At 40.8% G+C, this 21,943-nt stretch overlaps 1 protein-coding gene across 2 annotated transcripts in view; it reads left to right on the top strand.

Annotated features, from left to right (window-relative positions):
• Window positions 1-21,943, top strand: part of fig4a (FIG4 phosphoinositide 5-phosphatase a) — a 38,373-nt gene that overhangs the window by 13,226 nt on the left and 3,204 nt on the right. Inside the window, exons 14-22 of one of the 2 annotated variants that reach the window (XM_040160366.2) lie at window positions 9,814-9,859; window positions 10,359-10,507; window positions 10,748-10,914; window positions 13,576-13,714; window positions 14,483-14,541; window positions 14,704-14,851; window positions 15,030-15,113; window positions 15,977-16,175; window positions 20,887-20,972. In XM_040160366.2, the coding sequence (XP_040016300.2) occupies window positions 9,814-9,859; window positions 10,359-10,507; window positions 10,748-10,914; window positions 13,576-13,714; window positions 14,483-14,541; window positions 14,704-14,851; window positions 15,030-15,113; window positions 15,977-16,175; window positions 20,887-20,972 (1,077 nt within the window). The remainder of the gene's footprint in view (window positions 1-9,813; window positions 9,860-10,358; window positions 10,508-10,747; window positions 10,915-13,575; window positions 13,715-14,482; window positions 14,542-14,703; window positions 14,852-15,029; window positions 15,114-15,976; window positions 16,176-20,886; window positions 20,973-21,943) is intronic. The other variant, XM_040160367.2, reaches the window with a different exon arrangement.

Raw genomic sequence — 21,943 nt, forward strand, 5'->3', positions numbered from 1 at the left:
GTGCCGATGGTGGGTTTCGGGGCAGAGGATGTCGTATGTGTACAGACTGTAAAGCCCTCTGAGGCAAATTTGTAATTTGCGATTCTGGGCTATACAAAATAAAATGACTTGACTTGACTTGACACACACACACACACACACACACACACACCATCACGTGGGACTAGATGTAGTGCTTTGTTCAAACAGGATGTGTGTTTAAAAATAGCATCTGCAAACAACATAAATTGGTCTTTCATCGCCATCATTTTCACTTTGCCTTCTTTTTGTAGTGCAGTGTTAAAGGAAAGGGATGCATGAGAGCGTCTTAAATCATGGAGAAAGAACTAACGCAGACAACACCAAGGGCTGGAAATGGCCCTTGTTCTGTATCCAACTCTTTCAGCCGAGAGTCCGATGATACGGTTGATATAACTCCCGATCTGTATGCTACATTTAAGACTACAGCCGGTTGTCAGTCAGCTTAGCATTCAGAAGCAGGTTGAAAAAGAGCCATCATGGCTGCCCAAAAGTAACAGAACAGGACTCCCAGTACCTCCAAAAGTAACTTATTAACATGTTGAATAGCTTTTTATCTGGTTTATCGTGGGTATTTGCATGATTTTTGAACTGTAAAACAATTTCCTTCTGTGTCTATCCCAAGTTGTCTGCTGAATGTGTCTGTACTTGTGGTCCTAATGGGGCTCACTGTGTTTTATTTATTGTTGGAATGCATTGAGATGCATTCCAAGTATTGTTCTTCGAATCTTTATTGTTGGAATGCATTGAGATGCATTCCAAGTATTGTTCTTCGAATCTTTATTCCGACTTATTATGTTTCTTCTATTTCTTCCGCGCCGCCTTTCAACTCCTTCACACTTTCAGCTATTAAAACCATTCAAATATTAAATTATTCAGCTCCTTCAGGAGAGGGGTGCTATGACTTTTCAGCTTTTTAGCTCTTAAGCTTGAATTTATATAAATCTATAATCATTAATATTTTAACATGATTTTCCAATGGAGATCGTTTTTCAAATCCTCTTAAACTTCTTCAACTTTCAGATTCTTCAGCTTCGCCAATCTTTCAGCTACAGACACCATTTAAACTTTCAAATGTTGACATAGGTCTCAACTATTTTATGAAAAAAACTGCTTGTGGATATCTTTTGTACTTTTTTCATAATCACTGATTATGTTTCACTAGTTCTTAGCTCCGTTTCTGACTTTTACATGAGTGTGTATTGCGTCTGCTAGAGGGGGACCTCGAGGGCTAGAGTGTGGGGCATCGCAGGAATCTGGTTAAAAAAATATGGAACTTCTGTCCTTGCAGCCAAAGTATACACTCTAGAGGCTTCATTTCTTCAGATTAATGAGGGCATGGTTGTGCTGATTGGATTAATGCGTTCATGGAATCCCAGAGTTCTTTAGTTTTGGCGCAAGGAGTGTTAGAGTGACACAACCTCTGCCAAAAGCCCCATAGGCTCCAATACAAATCTGCCGACATATTTCTCTAAAAATCCAGAAGGTACACGTTTTGTCAACGGCCATAGGAGCCGTATTTATTACCGGACAGACATAAAACGCACATCCACGCGTTCGGTAGAGTCTTGGGTCTCATACAAACGCCGTATTTTTTAGATAGCTGTTATAGTTTTGCGCTGGTTCCCATTTGTTTGAGGTGTGGATTCTGTGTAACTTGCTGCCATGTCTCTGTCTTTTGCAGTAGATCGTTAATGATCACAGGTGCGCCGTTGTCGTGGTTACGAGCACTCACATGCTGCAGGATCTGTCTGTGACTCACAGCTGCTCCTTGTGACCTGATTAGTGGAGTCACATGACGCAGCTATGCTTTCTGTCAACAGACCAATATGATAAAGACACTCGCCCCCCCTCCCCCCTCCACCCTGACCTCTGCTCACTGTTAATCACTCTCAGTCAGTATGTCTGTCTATTTCTCCTCTCTCTCTCTCTCTCCCTCTATCTCTTCCTCACCACCCCTCCCTTCCTCACCCTCTCACCCTCCCTCCCTCTATCTACTCCCCCCCACCCCACCCAATCCAATAATTTCAAAATAAAAGCCCCATGGAGGGAATTTTTACTGTAATGTCTGTGATGAGGCCTATTAATTAAAAACTTTTAAGTGTGAATAACAAACATTCTGTCTCCCACTACGAATATTACTCGTACTTCTAGTACTACAACTGATACTTCTACTACCATACTACTAGTATTTCTACTGCTATTAATACTACAACTACTACTAATGTTATTAAGAAATACTACTATGGCTAATAGTATTCCAGCTGTTTCTACTGCTATTGATACTAAACCTACTATTACTGCTTATACTGCTAGTACTACTAATACCACAATTATAACTAATACTACTACTAATATTACTACAAACAATTTTAAACAAATTTAAGCTCCTGCAACTTCTGTTTTTAGAAAATCTATTGAAATTCAGCTTCCCCACTTCCTGTATTTTCAGCAGTTCTTTAAAATAATTTCAGCTATTCTTATGCATCTATCAACAGCAATTTTTTAATATTCATTTCTGTATTTTTTTGCAATATTTCAAATTTATTTCAGCTGTTTTCATTTCTGCTTTTTCAGCAAATCTATTGATTCCTTTCAGCTTCTCCCATTTCTGTATTTTCAGCAATTTCAAATTCATTTCAGCTTTTCAGCAAATGTATTCAAATTCCCTTCAACTTTCTGTATTTTCAGCTATTTTCAAATATTCAGTGCAGCTTTCAGCTTTTTGCATTCCAACGCATTTTCAGCAGGAAATGCCTTTTCTAGTTCCGACTTATTATTGTTGGAATGCATTAACGATGCATTCCAAGTATTGTTCTTCGAATCTTTATTGTTGGAATGCATTAACGATGCATTCCAAGTATTGTTCTTCGAATCTTTATTTCTTCATCTTCATCTTCTTCTTCTATTTCTTCCGCGCCACCTTTCAACTCCTTCACACTTTCAGCTATTAAAACCGTTCAAATATTAAAATGTTCAGCTCCTTTCTGGCTTGAGGGCTATGACTTTTCAGCTTTCTACCTCTTATGCTTGAATTTATATAAATCAATAATCGTTAATATTTTAACATGGTTTTCAAATGGAGTTTGCTTTTCAAATCCTCTTCAACTTCTTCAACTTTCAGATTTTTCAGCTACGCCAATCTTTCAGCTACAGACACCATTTCAACTCTCAAATGTTGACACAAGTCTTAACTATTTTATGAAAAAAACTGCTTCTTGATATCTATTGTACTTTTTTCATAATCACTGATTATGTTTCACTAGTTCTTCGCTCCGTTTCTGACTTTTACATGAGTGTGTATTGCGTCTGCTAGAGTGGAGAGCTCGAGGCTAGAGTGTGGGGCATCGCAGGAATCTGGTTAAAAAAGTATGGAACTTCTGTCCTTGCAGCCAAAGTATACACTCTAGAGGCTTCATTTCTTCAGATTAATGAGGGTATGGTTGTGCTGATTGGATTAATGTGTTCATGGAATCCCAGAGTTCTTTAGTTTTGGCGCAAGGAGTGTTTGAGTGACACAACCTCTGCCAAAAGCCCCATAGGCTCCAATACAAATCTGCCGACATATTTCTCACAAAAATCCACAAGGTACACGTTTTGTCAACGGCCATAGGAGCCGTATTTATTACCGGACAGACATAAAAACACATCCACGAGTTCGGTAGAGTCTTGGGTCTCATACAAACGCCGTATTTTTTAGATAGCTGTTATAGTTTTGCGCTGGTTCTCATTTGTTTGAGGTGTGGATTCTGTGTAACTCGCTGTCCTGTGTCTGCACTTTTGCAGCCGCACAGGTGCGGCGTTGTCGTGGTTACTCGCTCACATGCTGCAGGATCTGTCTGTGGCTCACAGCTGCTCCTTGTGACCTGATTAGTGGAGTCACATGACGCAGCTATGCTTTCTGTCAACAGACCAATATGATAAAGACACTAGCCCCCCTCCCCCCTCCACCCTGACCTCTACTTACTGTTAATCACTCTCAGTCAGTCAGTCAGTCTAATTCTCCTCCCCTCTCCCTCTCTTCCTCACCACCATTCCCTTCCTCACCCTCTCACCCTCCCTCCCTCTATCTACACCCCCCCACCCCACCCAATCCAATAGGTGCGCCGTTGCCGTGGTTACTCGTAAACACGCTGCAGTATCTCTGTGTGTGACTCACAGCTGCTCCAATGACGTGATTAGTCGAGTCACATGACGCAGCTATGCTTTCTGTCAACAGACCAATATGATAAAGACACTAGCCCCCCCTCCCCCCTCCCCCCTGACCTCTACTTACTGTTAATCACCTCAGTCAGTCAGTCAGTCTAATTCTCCTCCCCTCTCCCTCTCTTCCTCACCACCATTCCCTTCCTCACCCTCTCACCCTCCCTCCCTCTATCTACACCCCCCCACCCCACCCAATCCAATAGGTGCGCCGTTGCCGTGGTTACTCGTAAACACGCTGCAGTATCTCTGTGTGTGACTCACAGCTGCTCCAATGACGTGATTAGTGGAGTCACATGACGCAGCTATGCTTTCTGTCAACAGACCAATATGATAAAGACACTCGCCCCCCCTCCCCCCTCCACCCTGACCTCTTCTCACTGTTAATCACTCAGTCAGTCAGTATGTCTGTCTATTTCTCCTCCTCTCTCTCTCCCTCTATCTCTTCCTCACCACCCCTCCCTTCCTCACCCTCTCACCCTCCCTCCCTCTATCTACACCCCCCCAACCCACCCAATCCAATCATTTCAAAATAAAAGCCACATGGAGGGAATTTTTACTGTAATGTTTGTGATGAGGCCTATTAATTAAAAACTTCTTAGTTTGAATAACAAACATTCTGTCTCCCACTACGAATATTACTCGTACTTCTAGTACTACAACTGATACTTCTACTACCATACTACTAGTATTTCTACTGCTATTAATACTACAACTACTACTAATGTTATTACAAATACGACTATGGCTAATAGTATTACAGCTGTTTCTACTGCTATTGATACTAAACCTACTATTACTGCTAGTACTACTAATACCACAATTATAACTAATACTACTACTAATATTACTACAAACAATTTTAAACAAATTTAAGCTCCTGCAACTTCTGTTTTTAGAAAATCTATTGAAATTCAGCTTCCCCACTTCCTGTATTTTCAGCAGTTCTTTAAAATAATTTCAGCTATTCTTATGCCTCTATCAACAGCAATTTTTCACTATTCATTTCTGTATTTTTTTGCAATATTTCAAATTTATTTCAGCTGTTTTCATTTCTGCTTTTTCAGCAAATCTATTGAAATTCCTTTCAGCTTCTCCCATTTCTGTATTTTCAGCAATTTCAAATTCATTTCAGCTTTTCTAATATCTATAATTTCAGCAAATGTATTCAAATTCCCTTCAACTTTCTGTATTTTCAGCTATTTTAAAAAGTTCATTTCAGCTTTCAGCTTTTTGCATTCCAACGCATTTTCAGCAGGAAATGCATTTTCTAGTTCTTCAGCTTCTTCTTCTATTTCTTCCGCGGCACCTTTCAACTCCTTCACACTTTCAGCTATTTAAACCGTTCAAATATTAAAATGTTCAGCTCCTTTCTGGCTTGAGGGCTATGACTTTTCAGCTTTCTACCTCTTATGCTTGAATTTATATAAATCAATAATCATTAATATTTTAACATGGTTTTCAAATGGAGTTTGCTTTCAAATCCTCCTAAACTTCTTCAACTTTCAGATTTTTCAGCTTCGCGAATCTTTCAGCTACAGACACCATTTCAACTCTCAAATGTTCACACAAGTCTCAACTATTTTATGAAAAAAACTGCTTCTTGATATCTATTGTACTTTTTTCATAATCACTGATTATGTTTCACTAGTTTTTCGCTCCGTTTCTGACTTTTACATGAGTGTGTATTGCGTCTGCTAGAGTGGAGAGCTCGCGGGCTAGAGGCTGAAGCAGCGCAGAAATCTGGTTAAAAAAGTATGGAACTTCTGTCCTTGCAGCCAAAGTATACACTCTAGAGGCTTCATTTCTTCAGATTAATGAGGGTATGGTTGTGCTGATTGGATTAATGTGTTCATGGAATCCCAGCGTTTTTTAGTTTTGGCGCAAGGAGTGTTTGAGTGACACAACCTCTGCCAAAAGCCCCATAGGCTCCAATACAAATCTGCCGACATATTTCTCACAAAAATCCACAAGGTACACGTTTTGTAAACGGCCATAGGAGCCGTATTTATTACCGGACAGACATAAAAAGCACATCCACGCGTTCGGTAGAGTCTTGGGTCTCATACAAACGCCGTATTTTTTAGATAGCTGTTATAGTTTTGCGCTGGTTCCCATTTGTTTGAGGTGTGGATTCTGTGTAACTTGCTGCCATGTCTCTCCCTTTTGCAGCCGCACAGGTGCGGCGTTGTCGTGGTTACGAGCACTCACATGCTGCAGGATCTGTCTGTGGCTCACAGCTGCTCCTATGACATGATTAGTGGAGTCACATGACGCAGCTATGCTTTCTGTCAACAGACCAATATGATAAAGACACTCGCCCCCCCTCCCCCCTCCACCCTGACCTCTTCTCACTGTTAATCACTCTCAGTCAGTATGTCTGTCTATTTCTCCTCCTCTCTCTCTCCCTCTATCTCTTCCTCACCACCCCTCCATTCCTCACCCTCTCACCCTCCCTCCCTCTATCTACACCCCCCCACCCCACCCAATCCAATAATTTCAAAATAAAAGCCCCATGGAGGGAATTTTTACTGTAATGTTTGTGATGAGGCCTATTAATTAAAAACTTCTTAGTTTGAATAACAAACATTCTGTCTCCCAACCCCCCCTCACCCAATTCCATCATTACAAACTAAAAGCCTCAATGATTATCTGTACCTTAACCATGAAGCGGTTTCGTTGAAATACGCATTGCTCTTTCAAATACTACTATAACCACTACGAATATTACTAGTACTTCTAGTAGAACTACAACTGATACTTCTACTACCATACTACTAGTATTTCTACTGCTATTAATACTACAACTACTACTAATGTTATTACAAATACTACTATGGCTAATAATATTCCAGCTGTTTCTACTGCTATTGATACTAAACCTACCATTACTGCTTATACTGCTAGTACTACTAACACCACAATTATAACTAATACTACTACTAATATTACTACAAACAATTTTAAACAAATTTAAGCTCCTGCAACTTCTGTTTTTAGAAAATCTATTGAAATTCAGCTTCCCCACTTCCTGTATTTTCAGCAGTTCTTTAAAATAATTTCAGCTATTCTTATGCCTCTATCAACAGCAATTTTTTAATATTCATTTCTGTATTTTTTTGCAATATTTCAAATTTATTTCAGCTGTTTTCATTTCTGCTTTTTCAGCAAATCTATTGAAATTCCTTTCAGCTTCTCCCATTTCTGTATTTTCAGCAATTTCAAATTCATTTCAGCTTTTCAAATATCTGTCATTTCAGCAAATGTATTCAAATTCCCTTCAACTTTCTGTATTTTCAGCTATTTTCAAATATTCAGTGCAGCTTTCAGCTTTTTGCATTCCAACGCATTTTCAGCAGGAAATGCCTTTTCTAGTTTTTCTTCTATTTCTTCCGCGCCGCCTTTCAACTCCTTCACACTTTCAGCTATTAAAACCATTCAAATATTAAATTATTCAGCTCCTTCAGGAGAGGGGTGCTATGACTTTTCAGCTTTTTAGCTCTTAAGCTTGAATTTATATAAATCTATAATCATTAATATTTTAACATGGTTTTCCAATGGAGATCGTTTTTCAAATCCTCTTAAACTTCTTCAACTTTCAGATTCTTCAGCTTCGCCAATCTTTCAGCTACAGACATCATTTCAACTTTCAAATGTTGACACAAGTCTCAACTATTTTATGAAAAAAACTGCTTCTTGATATCTATTGTACTTTTTTCATAATCACTGATTATGTTTCACTAGTTTTTCGCTCCGTTTCTGACTTTTACATGAGTGTGTATTGCGTCTGCTAGAGTGGAGAGCTCGAGGCTAGAGTGTGGGGCATCGCAGGAATCTGGTTAAAAAAATATGGAACTTCTGTCCTTGCAGCCAAAGTATACACTCTAGAGGCTTCATTTCTTCAGATTAATGAGGGTATGGTTGTGCTGATTGGATTAATGTGTTCATGGAATCCCAGAGTTTTTTAGTTTTGGCGCAAGGAGTGTTTGAGTGACACAACCTCTGCCAAAAGCCCCATAGGCTCCAATACAAATCTGCCGACATATTTCTCACAAAAATCCACAAGGTACACGTTTTGTCAACGGCCATAGGAGCCGTATTTATTACCGGACAGACATAAAAAGCTCATCCACGCGTTCGGTAGAGTCTTGGGTCTCATACAAACGTAGTCTTTTTTAGATAGCTGTTATAGTTTTGCGCTGGTTCTCATTTGTTTGAGGTGTGGATTCTGTGTAACTCGCTGCCATGTCTCTGCCTTTTGCAGCCGCTCGTTAATGATCACAGGTGCGTCGTTGTCGTGGTTACGAGCACTCACACGCTGCAGGATCTGTCTGTGACTCACAGCTGCTCCTTGTGACCTGATTAGTGGAGTCACATGACGCAGCTATGCTTTCTGTCAACAGACCAATATGATAAAGACACTCGCCCCCCCTCCCCCCTCCACCCTGACCTCTTCTCACTGTTAATCACTCTCAGTCAGTCAGTATGTCTAATTCTCCTCCCCTCTCCCTCTCTCCCTCTATCTCTTCCTCATCACCCCTCCCTTCCTCACCCTCTCACCCTCCCTCCCTCTATCTACACCCCCCCCACCCCACCCAATCCAATAATTTCAAAATAAAAGCCCCATGGAGGGAATTTTTACTGTAATGTTAGTGATGAGGCCTATTAATTAAAAACTTCTTAGTTTGAATAACAAACATTCTGTCTCCCAACCCCCCCTCACCCAATTCCATCATTACAAACTAAAAGCCTCAATGATTATCTGTACCTTAACCATGAAGCGGTTTCGTTGAAATACGCATTGCTCTTTCAAATACTACTATAACCACTACGAATATTACTAGTACCTCAGTAGAACTACAACTGATACTTCTACTACCATACTACTAGTATTTCTACTGCTATTAATACAACTACTACTAATGTTATTAAAAATACTACTATGGCTAATAGTATCAGTATTCCAGCTGTTTCTACTGCTATTGATACTAAACCGACTTCTACTGCTAGTACTGATACCCAAATTACAACTAACATTACTACAAACAATTTTAAACCTCTTTTTATTCATCTCAGCTTTTGTTATTTCTGTACTTTTTAAAATTCATTTAAGCTCCTGCAACTTCTGTTTTGCAATATTTCACATTTATTTCAGCTGTTTTCATTTCTGCTTTTTCAGCAAATCTATTCAAATTCCTTTCAGCTTCTCCCATTTCTGTATTTTCAGCTATTTCAAATTAATTTCAGCTTTTCTAATATCTTTTATTTCAGCAAATGTATTCAAATTCCCTTCAACTTTCTGTATTTTCAGCTATTTTTAAATATTCAGCAAATGTATTCAAATTCCCTTCAACTTTCTGTATTTTCAGCTATTTTTAAATATTCAGTGCAGCTTTCAGCTTTTTGCATTCCAACGCATTTTCAGCAGGAAATGCCTTTTCTAGTTTGTATCTAGTCTATTATGTTCAGCCCTTAAATGGCTATTATAACAGTGTTATAACAGGGTTTCAGCTTTGTGCACTTTAATGGGTTTTGTATGGTTGCAGTATTTTATTCTTTAAGTCGATTTAAGTGTTCTTGTCCATTCGTCAGGTGGGGAGATTTAGGTGGATACATCACAGCCAGTGGACGGGTGCAGGTATGTTCGCTGAAACATTTGTGTCAATAATTAAAATACAAATACTACAAATGTGTTTCTCTCTTGCAGCTTTTTTACGAAGGAAAGTACAAGATAATATTGTTATATAATGAAGACCAATCATTCATCATCATCAGATTTATTAATAGAGCTGTGTAAGGTAACAATAAAACCACAGAAACCCACTAATCAGTTCAGGAGAGAGATCAAGGGCAAAGCATCTTGTAGTGTTTGTATAAAAAGCATCTCCGCATTCATTGCTATGGCTGCAAAACTACTATAGTTGCACAATGAGTTTTTTCATGAAAATAAAGTGACATTCTATAACATATTGAAGCTTTTAACTGTAATATAATGGCCGCAACTTACTAAAGGTAAGTTCATGGAGGTATGCTTGCTATTGAAAACACTTTATTGTGACTACATACATTAAAGTCCTGGAGAAGAATGAATGAAATGAAATGCCATCAGTAAGTTTCACATGTCTTTGTTCTTATAGACTGGTGTGTTGCGGACCAACTGCGTGGACTGTCTGGATCGGACCAACACTGCCCAGTTCATGGTGGGAAAGTGTGCGCTGGCCTATCAGCTTTATGCACTGGGAATGATTGACAAGCCGAAACTCCAGTTCGACACCGACTGTGTGAGGTAAGCTCCGTATTTAAGCGTGTATACGTTTTATTCACACACCTTTTGGTAAATGTGTTTAGGACGACGGGAAAAATAGAAAAATATGTATATCTCAAATATCTGAACTCTTTTTACGATTTTTCACTCATTAGGATCCCCCATTAAATGCAGCATGTATTGTAACCCTGTGTGATGCACAATATATAGTAAAATATATAAAGCATATTAACGTATGTGGCATGTGTGTGTGGGGACCAGGTTGTTCGAGGAGCTGTACGAGGACCACGGAGACACTTTGTCTCTGCAGTACGGCGGCTCCCAGCTGGTCCACCGGGTCAAGACCTACCGCAAGATCGCTCCCTGGACACAACACTCAAAGGACATCATGCAGACGCTGTCGCGCTACTACAGCAATGCTTTCTCAGGTGCGTTTCTGATAAAAATGCAAAAATTAATTATGACGGGGTTCTATGTGCAGGTTACTAATCTACTGCACTGCACCCTGTAAAACCCAAACCTTCATGTTCAATGTGACCATAGATAATGTCATATATTTAGAAGGAAAGAGCTCCTCGTAATGCACTGCTTGGTCTGAGTCATTTGGAGTATTTTCCTGAACAAATCTAATTCAGACTAACTAATGGAAACTCTAACATGGGATTTTTCCTGTTGGCCAGTGTCACGTGACTATTTCAGTTTGACACTTTGACAGTATGTTCTGTACTGTGTCCTTCAGTACAACTACATTCAGAGCTCAACACAGACCTGCTCAGTGTGATTGCAGCTCCCACCTTTCTGCTTTTGATTGTCTGCGGCTTCCTTAAAAAACAGTGTAAATGGGGGAAAAGTAACCGAACGTGAAGCGCTTTACACACCCTGAACACCACATCTTCCAAAAGGATATTGTGTTGCTGCAAATTACAAACCATTTCTCCAACCGACCTGTCATGTAACACACTGTCTAAAAATGACTAAATGTGGACACATTTCAGCAACAACAGCTGAGGACTCACAGTTCGATCCAGCGTAGTTCCCTGAGGACTGTGGGTGCCGGTAACAAGGATGTTTTTTAACATCAATTGTTGTCAACAACTGCAATAGGGGTATTTTTAGGACATTTCATTTCTCGATTGCATCCCTCTTTTATCTAATTGCCAATCACAACTTGATACAGCGGCTTTGCTGTGATTTTAATTTGTAATATTCTCAAATGGCACCTTCTGAAAATGTGTTTTTACAGCTCACCAGTGACAGGTGGCATCTGAAGCCCCAGTTAGGAGGAAGTTTGTGTAAAGGGTAATCTTGTTATTTGGTGTCAATGGGGACAACGGGAAATTGGTCCTGTATTGAGGGAAAAGGGTTTAAGGCTGCTGTGAAACGAGCTGTAAGTGTAATTGCCCAGCGTCAATGTTACGTTCACTAAAAGAGCTTGTTTGTTCTGATTATATGATATTAAAATAACATTCTCAGCTGAAAAGTGACAAAAAAACGCATTTTAGTGCCTTTTATATAAGGCTTTTGTTCAATACTGACCCAATTTGAGAAATAATCGTCCATATTTGTAAGTTGGACTTAAAAACATGGGATGTCAGGGTCCAGGTTTAAATAGAAGTGCCTCACTTTACGTCAGGGGTAATAGAGCGGTGCTGCTTGACTTACTGAGTCGACCTCCTGTCTGTGCCTTCGTTTTCGATTCTTGTCGTTCTCAATTTTGAAAAGTGGCTGCTGGGAATGTCGCAGAATGTTTATTCAGAATGAAATGTCAAGTGGCTTAAATAATGCAGTTCACACACACACACACACACATACTATAATACGCAAGTAGCCATATTCTACCAACTGCACACTCTGTAACAGCATGACATATATCAAGTCTCGTCATTTGAAGTCCTTCACCAGGATGACTGCTGCCCTGTTGCTGAGTTATGCCTCTGCACCTTCTGCCAAGAACCAAAGTAGAATATAGAAAGGCAAGAAATGTCGACAGAAATCTGAAGCGTTCACGTTCTGAAGTTCCCTTTTTGAGATTCAAATTTCTTGCGCGCACGTTCACTCGATGTTGGTTGTTCATTGGCCAGGACTTCTGCTCTAATTGACTATCACCGTGATCGCCGATGCCTTTCACACCAAGTGTGAAGCACATTTCAAAATATCACGGAGATGTTGGGAAATGCGTTTTTGTGATGCTTCTCGGAACATTCACACCAATCGTCACTGCGTTTGCAGCGGATGACGCGTGCTTTGACATCTCTGCAGAGCACGCTGACAGCTTCTCTCTGACTCACAGCGGACATACAGAACATGCTGCCATTTGCTTTGCAGCCTTAAATCGAAAGAGAGCAGTTGCGGGTAGGCTATGTGTGCTGATTAAAGAGACCTGACAGATTTGCATTTCATCAATACATCGCGTGGCTTTACTAATTACTTCTGTTTCACGCGTGCACAGCGCATCCGTAGCTCCTACATGTGTTGCATGAATCTCAGGCTGAAAATTGAAAAGCAGAAATGCTCGGCAGCAGGTTTTTAATGGAAACCACTTTAGTTTCAAATGGCTGCAAGGCTTGGAATCGCATGCACACAACTTCACAGTTGGGGGAGGCATTAAATGACACCAAACTGGGCAACATGCAAAACACTTACAGAGCCAGGCGTGTTGTGGTGGAGGACTTGTGCTTGAGTGAGTTTGGCTTCAATTATATTTAATTCATTGGCTCTGAGAAGAGTCTCTGCTCTTTTCTTACAAATATGAAGGACAAGTGAAGTGTGTTCTGAGGGACATTTAAACGTGTGACAGTTCGATAGGTTTACCAAAAATTTAAAAAACAAACAATGCGGTTTAAGATCAGTATATGCACTGTATTAGTTCCCCTGTAGGTAAGAACAAAAACATCATTACTAAGCCGCGGTATTGGTTTAGTATTCAAATAAAAACTGTGTTTCCTAGCCAATTTCCAATAGCTTTCAAGTGACATATATGACATGTACATGATTTGAATGATGCAATTTTCCTCATCTAATTTTAGCCCTATAGACTCTCACTAGAATATTTAGTAGATATAATACCCTCATGTTGTTGTCGTTGTTAGATGCTGACCGACAGGACGCCATCAACTTGTTTCTTCAAGTCTACCAGCCATCGGAGTCCAGGCCGCACCTGTGGGAGCTTCCCACAGACTTCTACCTGCATCAGAGGAACACCATGGCGCTCCCCCTAGACAGACGCAGGTAGAACACTTGTGCACTTCCCAATACACACACACACACACACGTGCTTGCGTCTGAATACATAAACTGCGGTTGAGAGTTTAAAAAGCAGCTTCCAGTTCCTTTCCTTTTGTGTGGACATAAGAGGTTTTCCCGTAAGCGACTTGGGACATAAACCACTTGTTTCCTTTTTAACTGGCCGACATAATACTTTTGCTTGTGAAAATGTAATTTACGGAGTCTGACACCAAAAATAACAGCATACAGTAGAAATAATTTCCTCGCTGATGGGCTTGTTTGCTTGTTGGAGGTCATTTCGGCATCGGTATTAAATTGGGACTTCCGTAACCAGTTATGGCCTTGAGGTGTAATTCTGTATGGCACTCCGAAGGTCTGCTTACCGGCTCACAGCCACAGCCGGATGTGTTATCAAGATGAATGCGTCCAACGTATTTATTTCTTGAAAAATGTAAGTTTTTCCTAGAATGCAGCCCATTGCGCTCTCAGGGCTCAATTTATTTTAAAATTTGAAATAATTGCCGGACCTTGTATGCGCCAACGGGATTAACACAAATCTTTCATATTTTGTAGTAGGCATGACCATTGGTGCTTTCACAACCAATAAAATACTCCTCAGTAATGTGGATTTAACAACTCCACCAACCAGGAAATGTCAACAGTAATATCATGAATCAAGGCGATGGCTTGTCTCATTATTTTACCATTTATAATACGGATCTATTGCCCACCTTGACGTTTTGAATATTTGGGTCTCTTGTCTGTCTCCAGTTACACAATGTGGTGGTCAGCAGGAGTCTTGTCCTACCTCCCAGTGCCCTATGATGAAGGTATGATATCTGCAGTAATGTCTTCAATATCCATAATCTTTGACGGGACAATACATCGTTGTTTTTACAGAGGAAACGTCAGGCCTTAGCTCCCCAGTTGGTTGGATCCATTTGTAGCATTGGTGTGATTAAAGCTTGAGTGTCGGTGTGTTTGCTCTCCAGTCTCCTGCGAGGACACCATGAAGAAGGTCAAAGTGAGGAGAGCGAACCGCTTTGAGGAGAGCATCGACATCTACACCGAGTTCTTCAAACCGTACGAGCTTACCTCCTTCGACGACACCTTCTGCATCGCCATGACCAACTCTGCCAGGTGAACACACCGAAACGTACACAATCAATATAATAATGCTCTGAATTCATTGGTCAACATTGGTGAAATGTTTGTTGATTATTGCATCACATCTTATGGGCTACAAAATGTTAATTCCCTGCTGATGTTGCTGCAGGCGGCCAGCTAATGTGCCCCCTTCTTATTTGTGCTCATAAAGGGAATTTATGCCCAAGACAGTTGGAGTGGATCCAAGCCCATTCACAGTCCGCAAGCCTGAGGAAACGGGGAAGTCAGTGCTGGGGTGAGTGAATCTCAGGTTACGTTACAGGTCCACGTTTGTTATGGTTTGTTTGTTTGGTGTTTTTTTTTTTTTTTTTTCATAAAACAAATTCAATGTCACCGAGTCCTGAAACACAAACGCACACACACACACACACACACACACACGGCTTATTCTGACACCGTGTTCTCATGTTACCAAAAACAAGGCCATCTCCCTTTTTCCTATCTTTGTTCAGAACACACAGTGTTTAATTTGCCTTTGATAAACTGCATCCGTGTGCGTACGTTTTTAAAATCATCCCCCCCCCTCCACACACAGGGGTACTATGTCAAAATAAAAACATCATGTGCTCATGACTGATAATAGTCTCCACAACATTGTAGGACAGCATGAACACAACTACACTACACCTGACCCCTCCAATGTTTTGCACCGCTCTGGTGTTTTCCTCTATTTGGATCTCTGTTCGCTTCCACAAAGCGGTCACTCATCTTTTTAGGGTCCACAGTATCACAATAACAGTAACAGTCACATAGTATAAATATACAACAGTTTAAGTTGGTAAGAACAAGGTTGGTTTATGAAGATGCTTAACTATGTGTTTACCATCATTTATTTGCACTGCTGTTGTACATTTCTTTCAAAATAATTCAGCATTTCTATCTATCTATCTAACTATCTAACTATCCTATTCAGCATGAGGAGCATAATCACAGCCTGTGAATCCGGCTTTTTCACCATTTATGTGACATATTCATCTCGCGGGCTTTGTTGTTTTAGTCTCGTTCGAGCAGACTATTTACAGTCACTACATCCCACTGACCCTGACGGTTCCTGTAAACTCGGCACGTGAAAAAAAAAAGAAAAATGATATTTTTCAGCAGCAAGAGCAGCAAGGAGGAGACGCTGCTCCAGAGGAAGACTGCAGCCAGCGCGCCTCCTCCCCCGAGCGAAGAGGCCATCAGCAGCACGTCGGAGGACGACTCGGAGGACGACCGCGACGATGACGCCTCCGTGTCCCAACGCTCCACCCCAATCAAACTGCTAACGGAGTCTGGAGAGAGCACCCGGACACAGGAGGTACGAAAACACAAAGCATGTAGGAGGCCGACGTCTGTTCACATCAGAGAAACACGTTCACTGTCCCAACAGCGTTTTTTTACGGTTTGATTAGAATCAATTCGCTTTGAGCTGAGAAAACAAGCAAAACTAAATCAAAATGGTTTAATAGGGAGGAAAGCTGGGAGCGTGCAAGTGTGTCACGCCCCTCCCACTTCCTCAAAGTCCTCAAAGAGAATGTTCTGTGTTTGGTTTGGCTGGAGTTCGAGGGGGTGTAGATGGCGCGCGTTTGTGTTCATCATCGTTTTAGGGAGAGTACAAGAGAGTTGTGGGAATTACACTATTACTCCTCTTTTTTTTTTTTTTTTTCTCTCTCCATCTCGTTGCACAGTGGACCCTTCCCTTCACTCATACAGCACTGTGCACATATCTGTTAAGAAACAACACTGCTGCCTTAAAAAACAATGTACAAGACACAACACTGTTGCATCGGTATCAGCCTCATGTTGTCAACTGCTGGTTCCGACTCAGACGTAAAATGGCAAACCAGCTTTTATTTACAAGAATCAAAGTGAACAAAAGTAAATGAAGCCACTTCGTTGGGTGTTGCTTTGTGTAGTAAAATACAAAAAATAAGTATTTTTATCAATGTAATTTATGTTTATCTATATTTGTGTTCTCAATCATTTTGATTTTTTTTTTATGACTAGTCTGTGCAGGAAGTACTCTTTAGGAAAGTACCCGGATACGTATGCAGATTTTCATGCAGCATAATCACTATTACGTCAGGAAACGCTAAAGGAACACCGCTCCTCTCTGGTTGGTCCCTTGTGTTACGTACGTGGCAAACGCGGTCGGCTCTTCTCTGGCTTCCTCCTCGAAGGCCGCGGTGTCATTAAGAAGTCTACGTAGGACTCGTGCCTTGGGATCCTGTCTGCTTTTAGGACACCAGGGGGTATGTGTCCCTGTGTTGGGATGGTCTTAGTCTGCTTTCCAGAGGTGTCAAAAGTATTTAACATTCATTACTCAAGTAGAAGTACAGATACTAGGGTTTAAAAAGACTTTTTATCGACTCAAGCTCTTTACTTAAGTAAAAGTACTGGTTTCAAAACTACTTAAAGTGTAAAAGTAATGTAAGAAATTCGTTTAAGGACAAACTCTTAATGTGTAACCTCGCTCACACAACACGTCAGTCCGTTACAATGTGATCAGAAGGTGCCTGCAGATCACGTGACCTGCCGTTGGGATGATGGAAACATGGCGACATTCAGAGACACAACAACACAACATATGTATCTGACTTAAACAGATAAAACCACAACCCATTTTCCAGTGACACGAGTCACACACACGTTGTTCGCATCGATTAGGTAGACTGCAGTGTCTCCCCCAGGTTCACTACGTCATGGGGGGCGCACCCCTGTTTATAATGATGGGAAACACTGAACTGGCAGCGGTCGCTTATCAAAACATTGGCCAAATAACCAGTATGTTCAGGCTTCATGAGCAAATACAGAATCCCTTTGTGTTCATTTGCAAAGCCGCATTAAGACACACATCACTCTATTTAATACGCCGCTTGCAAGTCGCTGTGTTGTGCCAGACTCAATAAAACATTTAGGACAAACCCACAGTCACGAAGATACTCATCTAACGTTACGTGGACTCTGCATGAGGAAGAGGAGGAGGAAGAGGACGAGGCTCCATGTCGATAAATACCAACTTTCCACCGACTACTTTTCCCACCCGGTGTCGCTCCGATCTGCCGGCGCATCGCGGAGAAAACCAATCGGGTGTCTGGATGCTAAATGTTTATACTTCTCATCCAAACACAATCACATTCACTCTGTCCGGGTAGCGCCATTTATCTGGAGAAGCCGGAAGTAACGAGACTGTTTTTAAAATGTAAAGAGTAGAAAGTACAGATATTTACGTGGAAATGTAAGTAGTAAAAAAGTAGTCTGAAAAAGAAATACTCCAGTAAAGTATAGATACCCAAAATCTCTACTTAAGTACAGTAACAAGGTATTTGTACTTTGTTACTTGACACCTCTGCTGCTTTCGGTGGTTATTTCGGGACGCCTCTAAAAAGAGGTCAGCTGTTGAGCAAATGTTTTCTTGAGGTCACTGCCTCCGGCCCACAATGTTCTTTTGTTAATGATCCGTAAAAAATCTGCCTCCTCCGTGTCATCTGGGTTTTTGTGGGATTTTAAGTTTGATTCATGTCCTTTCAACATTCATTGAGATTTTTCTCAGGTTATAATTGGGGACTGTTTCTCGATTCCCATCTTCATGTCAGCCGCCATTGACCACAAGGTGGATTTTAAAGGAAAATAGCAACTACTGGGATGTTGTCATACTTTTCAAGCAAATGGGATTTATCCACATAGAATCCCAGAGGACACGTTTTGATCTTGAGGCTTCCCCTCCCTTTCTCCACCAGTCCCGCCTCGTCGGGGCTTCGAGCCGGCAGCCGGTCATGAATATTTTGACACACGGAGAGCTCGCTCACGTGTTGGACGCACACGCTCCGCTCTCACGCATTTGCCTCTGTTGAAATATTTAAACCGCAGATCATTACTACTCCCATGTAATGACACGTGCTCATTTCAAGTCCCCCTCAACATACGTGTGCTTGCATGAACAGATTCACAGTGTGTGTGTGTGTGTGTCTCTGTCCCTGTGTGGATTCACAGTTGCTGTTTCTTGGACCTTTGTTCTTTCATAAAATATCATAACTTTATTGTAAATGTTATTTTAAGAGTCTATGGCTAAAAATCCCTGCTTTATTGCTTTATGCCAGCATTGCATTCACATCCTTTTTCAAGACGAGGAAGTGGCTCTTTTTCGGGGATTTAGTGAATCGAGGTTTACAATTGAGACGTACATCAAGTCTGAAAAAATCAATGTTTTCTCGTTCATGGCGGTCTCGTCTCACTGAGGCCGGTTCCGCTTTCCTTCTACGTCCGTCCGTCTTGGGACCAAGAGTGCAGAGCAGCATTTCCACCATCGTGGTAAATTGATCCTTGACAATTGGTTTGCACTTAAAATTTTAAAATCCCTTTTCTATCACAAGGCTTTCCCGGTAATCATTATGACTTGATTTTTTTTGTTTCATTTTATCGAGGAATCCAATAGAATGCGTTATTTCAGCAGGTCACGACATTGAACATGTCATTTGTACACTATTACTTTGAACATCAGCGAGGATGAGTTTCACCGTTATGATTTCATAATATTTACCTCCTGATTTTCAAAAATGTTCATGTGATTTGAAGATATAATGATGAATATAGTCCATCATTTAATGTAAGCATATAATATACCTATAATATGTACTTAATAGCAGGTTTTGACCCATATGGCTATTTTAAGTACAACTATATCAGTGACCCTTTTTAATACCCTTAGTTTTGTCCCCTTTTTGATCTTATTTGAAAGCTAATATTACATGGCAACACTTAATTACCTCTTACCATAATATCACATTTTATAACCAAGTTCTAATAAACCATGGAGGGTGAATTCTATGTATTAGTCAGTCAGACTTTCCCCACATGTCATGATTAGAAATGAGTATATTGTACACCAAGTTCCACATTTTTGGATTACATATCCATAAAGGACTATTACGTGGTTTACATTGCAGAAGTCGGATCATAATCAGTTGTTATAAAAGGGCCGGATGTCTGCCAAGAAAACGCACAACTACAACGCGACACGGCCCCTCCCGTCTTGCACCACAAGGCAGGATGCATCCATGCTGTTTGCATGCAACACAGAAACTGAGCTCAATCACACCGTACTTCTCCCTCTCTGTTGTCTGGTGTCCACTTTGGCCTCAACGTATTGTTCTGGATGCAAATGTGATCCGCCTCACTCTTCTTTTGTTGTGATGTGTTCTGGCCTCGCTGGATGGAGAGGCTGAATGGATCCCAGCAGTGTAGTGGTCATTAACATGCTCCTTTTTAAATTACGTATTCTAAACCTTTTTATAAAATGAAGGAATAAAATGTTTTATTTATTGGCCTTAATGTTCTTTGTTTACTAAGATAAGGAAAAGCGTTAGATGACTCACAGCACGTCCTGACTAAGAGAGACACCTTTCTTTTTACTTTCGTAGTACTGTAATAAAACTAATGATAATAGCTTTATCTAATTTTCTCATAATTTAAGTAATAAATCTTTTTGTTTAATTGCACACATTATGCTCACCTGATCCACGGCACTCGGTTGTGATTTTATTGTCTTTTTCCCCCCTGTATAGTCCTGATTTGCTAATGCCTAAAAGAGTTGTGATCACACCTGTCGCACATCAATCCCCTTTAGAATCCGCTCGGACTGGTCTGACCCTTTATAAACGGATGATCTCGTTTCCTATGGTTATTGTCTCTCTAATCATCGGACACTCTCTGCAAGACCCCCCAAGAGGGCACCGTCTCCAAACATCAACCCAACTCGTCAGACGGGGGCAATCCAATTACTTTCTTAGTTTCCTAAATTACACTCCGGGGTGAATCGATTGGACCGAAGCGTCTGAACCCGACGACCTCGTATATGAATTTTATACTTTGGGCTGCAGCTACTTGTTTTGCGGTTTGAAGGTGCAGGTTGTCGGCGAGCTTTCCGAACTTCCGCGGTGAAGCTTCCGTTATATCCTGTTTGTGTTCTTGTGTCTTGCACGTAGACTCACGTACTGCGGTGTCTTACCTTTCCTCGCTCGCCCCCTCAGGAGATCCAGCAGCAGTCGGTAAAAGAGCCCTACGGACTCAATCTGGCTGAGTTTCCTGCTGCGAAAGACCTGCTCATTTATGAAAGGTAATCACACACATGCACTGTTTAAGAATTACACTTAATGCGTCATGTGCACGAACACTACTAACATTGTTTTCGTGCTTGGTAGCAACAAACCTTAGCTGGCTTTTGTTTGATGGTTTTGCATTCAGCTCTCAGAATACTGTGTTCAGAGAATTTTTTTCTTTTTTTGGTGTCACGTCGAAGCAAACTGCAGCCTTTTTTTTGACGTCGGCCATTAAACACGCTTTCTTTTTTATTGTTACGAACAATGCACCCAGTCCCCTAGACGGAGACGAACCGTAAGTGTCAGCGGCCCCCTCGGGGGTGATATGTCATTTTGCAAAAGGGACATTGTCAACTCTGCCCTGCTGTGTGCATCACACTTCTGACCTCACTGCCTTTTCTATACCTTTGCCCCCTCATATCTATTTCATTTTTTGTTTCTTTTTGTCCTTTCTCCCTGCCTGCTACCTGCAACCTAGTTGATGAGATAGTCTGAAAATGAACTGCACGTTGGATAAAATGTGCATTTGAAGGAGCCAGCCGAAGCTTCTTGCCTGTAAAAATGTGTTATTTAAGCATAATGTATGGTCCTTTCTTTAAAAAAATAAAAAACATTTTAGAAAATACATGAACTTGTACATTAATAAAATGCAATACAAAGCTCAGATCCCCTTAAAATCAACCGCTATTTATTGGTGCTTATTTTTTGTATCCATTTAATTATGTTATGACCCCTCAAACTTGCTCTGAGACCTCCTTTTGGAGGGTTTTTCATCATTCATATACAGATTAAATGTACTGTGCTGACGAAGAAAACCAATGCCAGTTGTTCCACAGACGATCATGATGCAAAGCAGCAGACTCTTTTTTTTGTATTCATATTATTGTGAAGAATGTTGTTCATATCCTCCTGCTGTACTGGCACATAATGACAATGAAACTGCATTCATTATTGAGGGTGGGAGTTGAAATTGCTCCAAAGACGTCAG

This window comes from Gasterosteus aculeatus, chromosome 18, assembly GCF_964276395.1.
Source record: "Gasterosteus aculeatus chromosome 18, fGasAcu3.hap1.1, whole genome shotgun sequence".
Classification (NCBI taxonomy): domain Eukaryota; kingdom Metazoa; phylum Chordata; class Actinopteri; order Perciformes; family Gasterosteidae; genus Gasterosteus; species Gasterosteus aculeatus.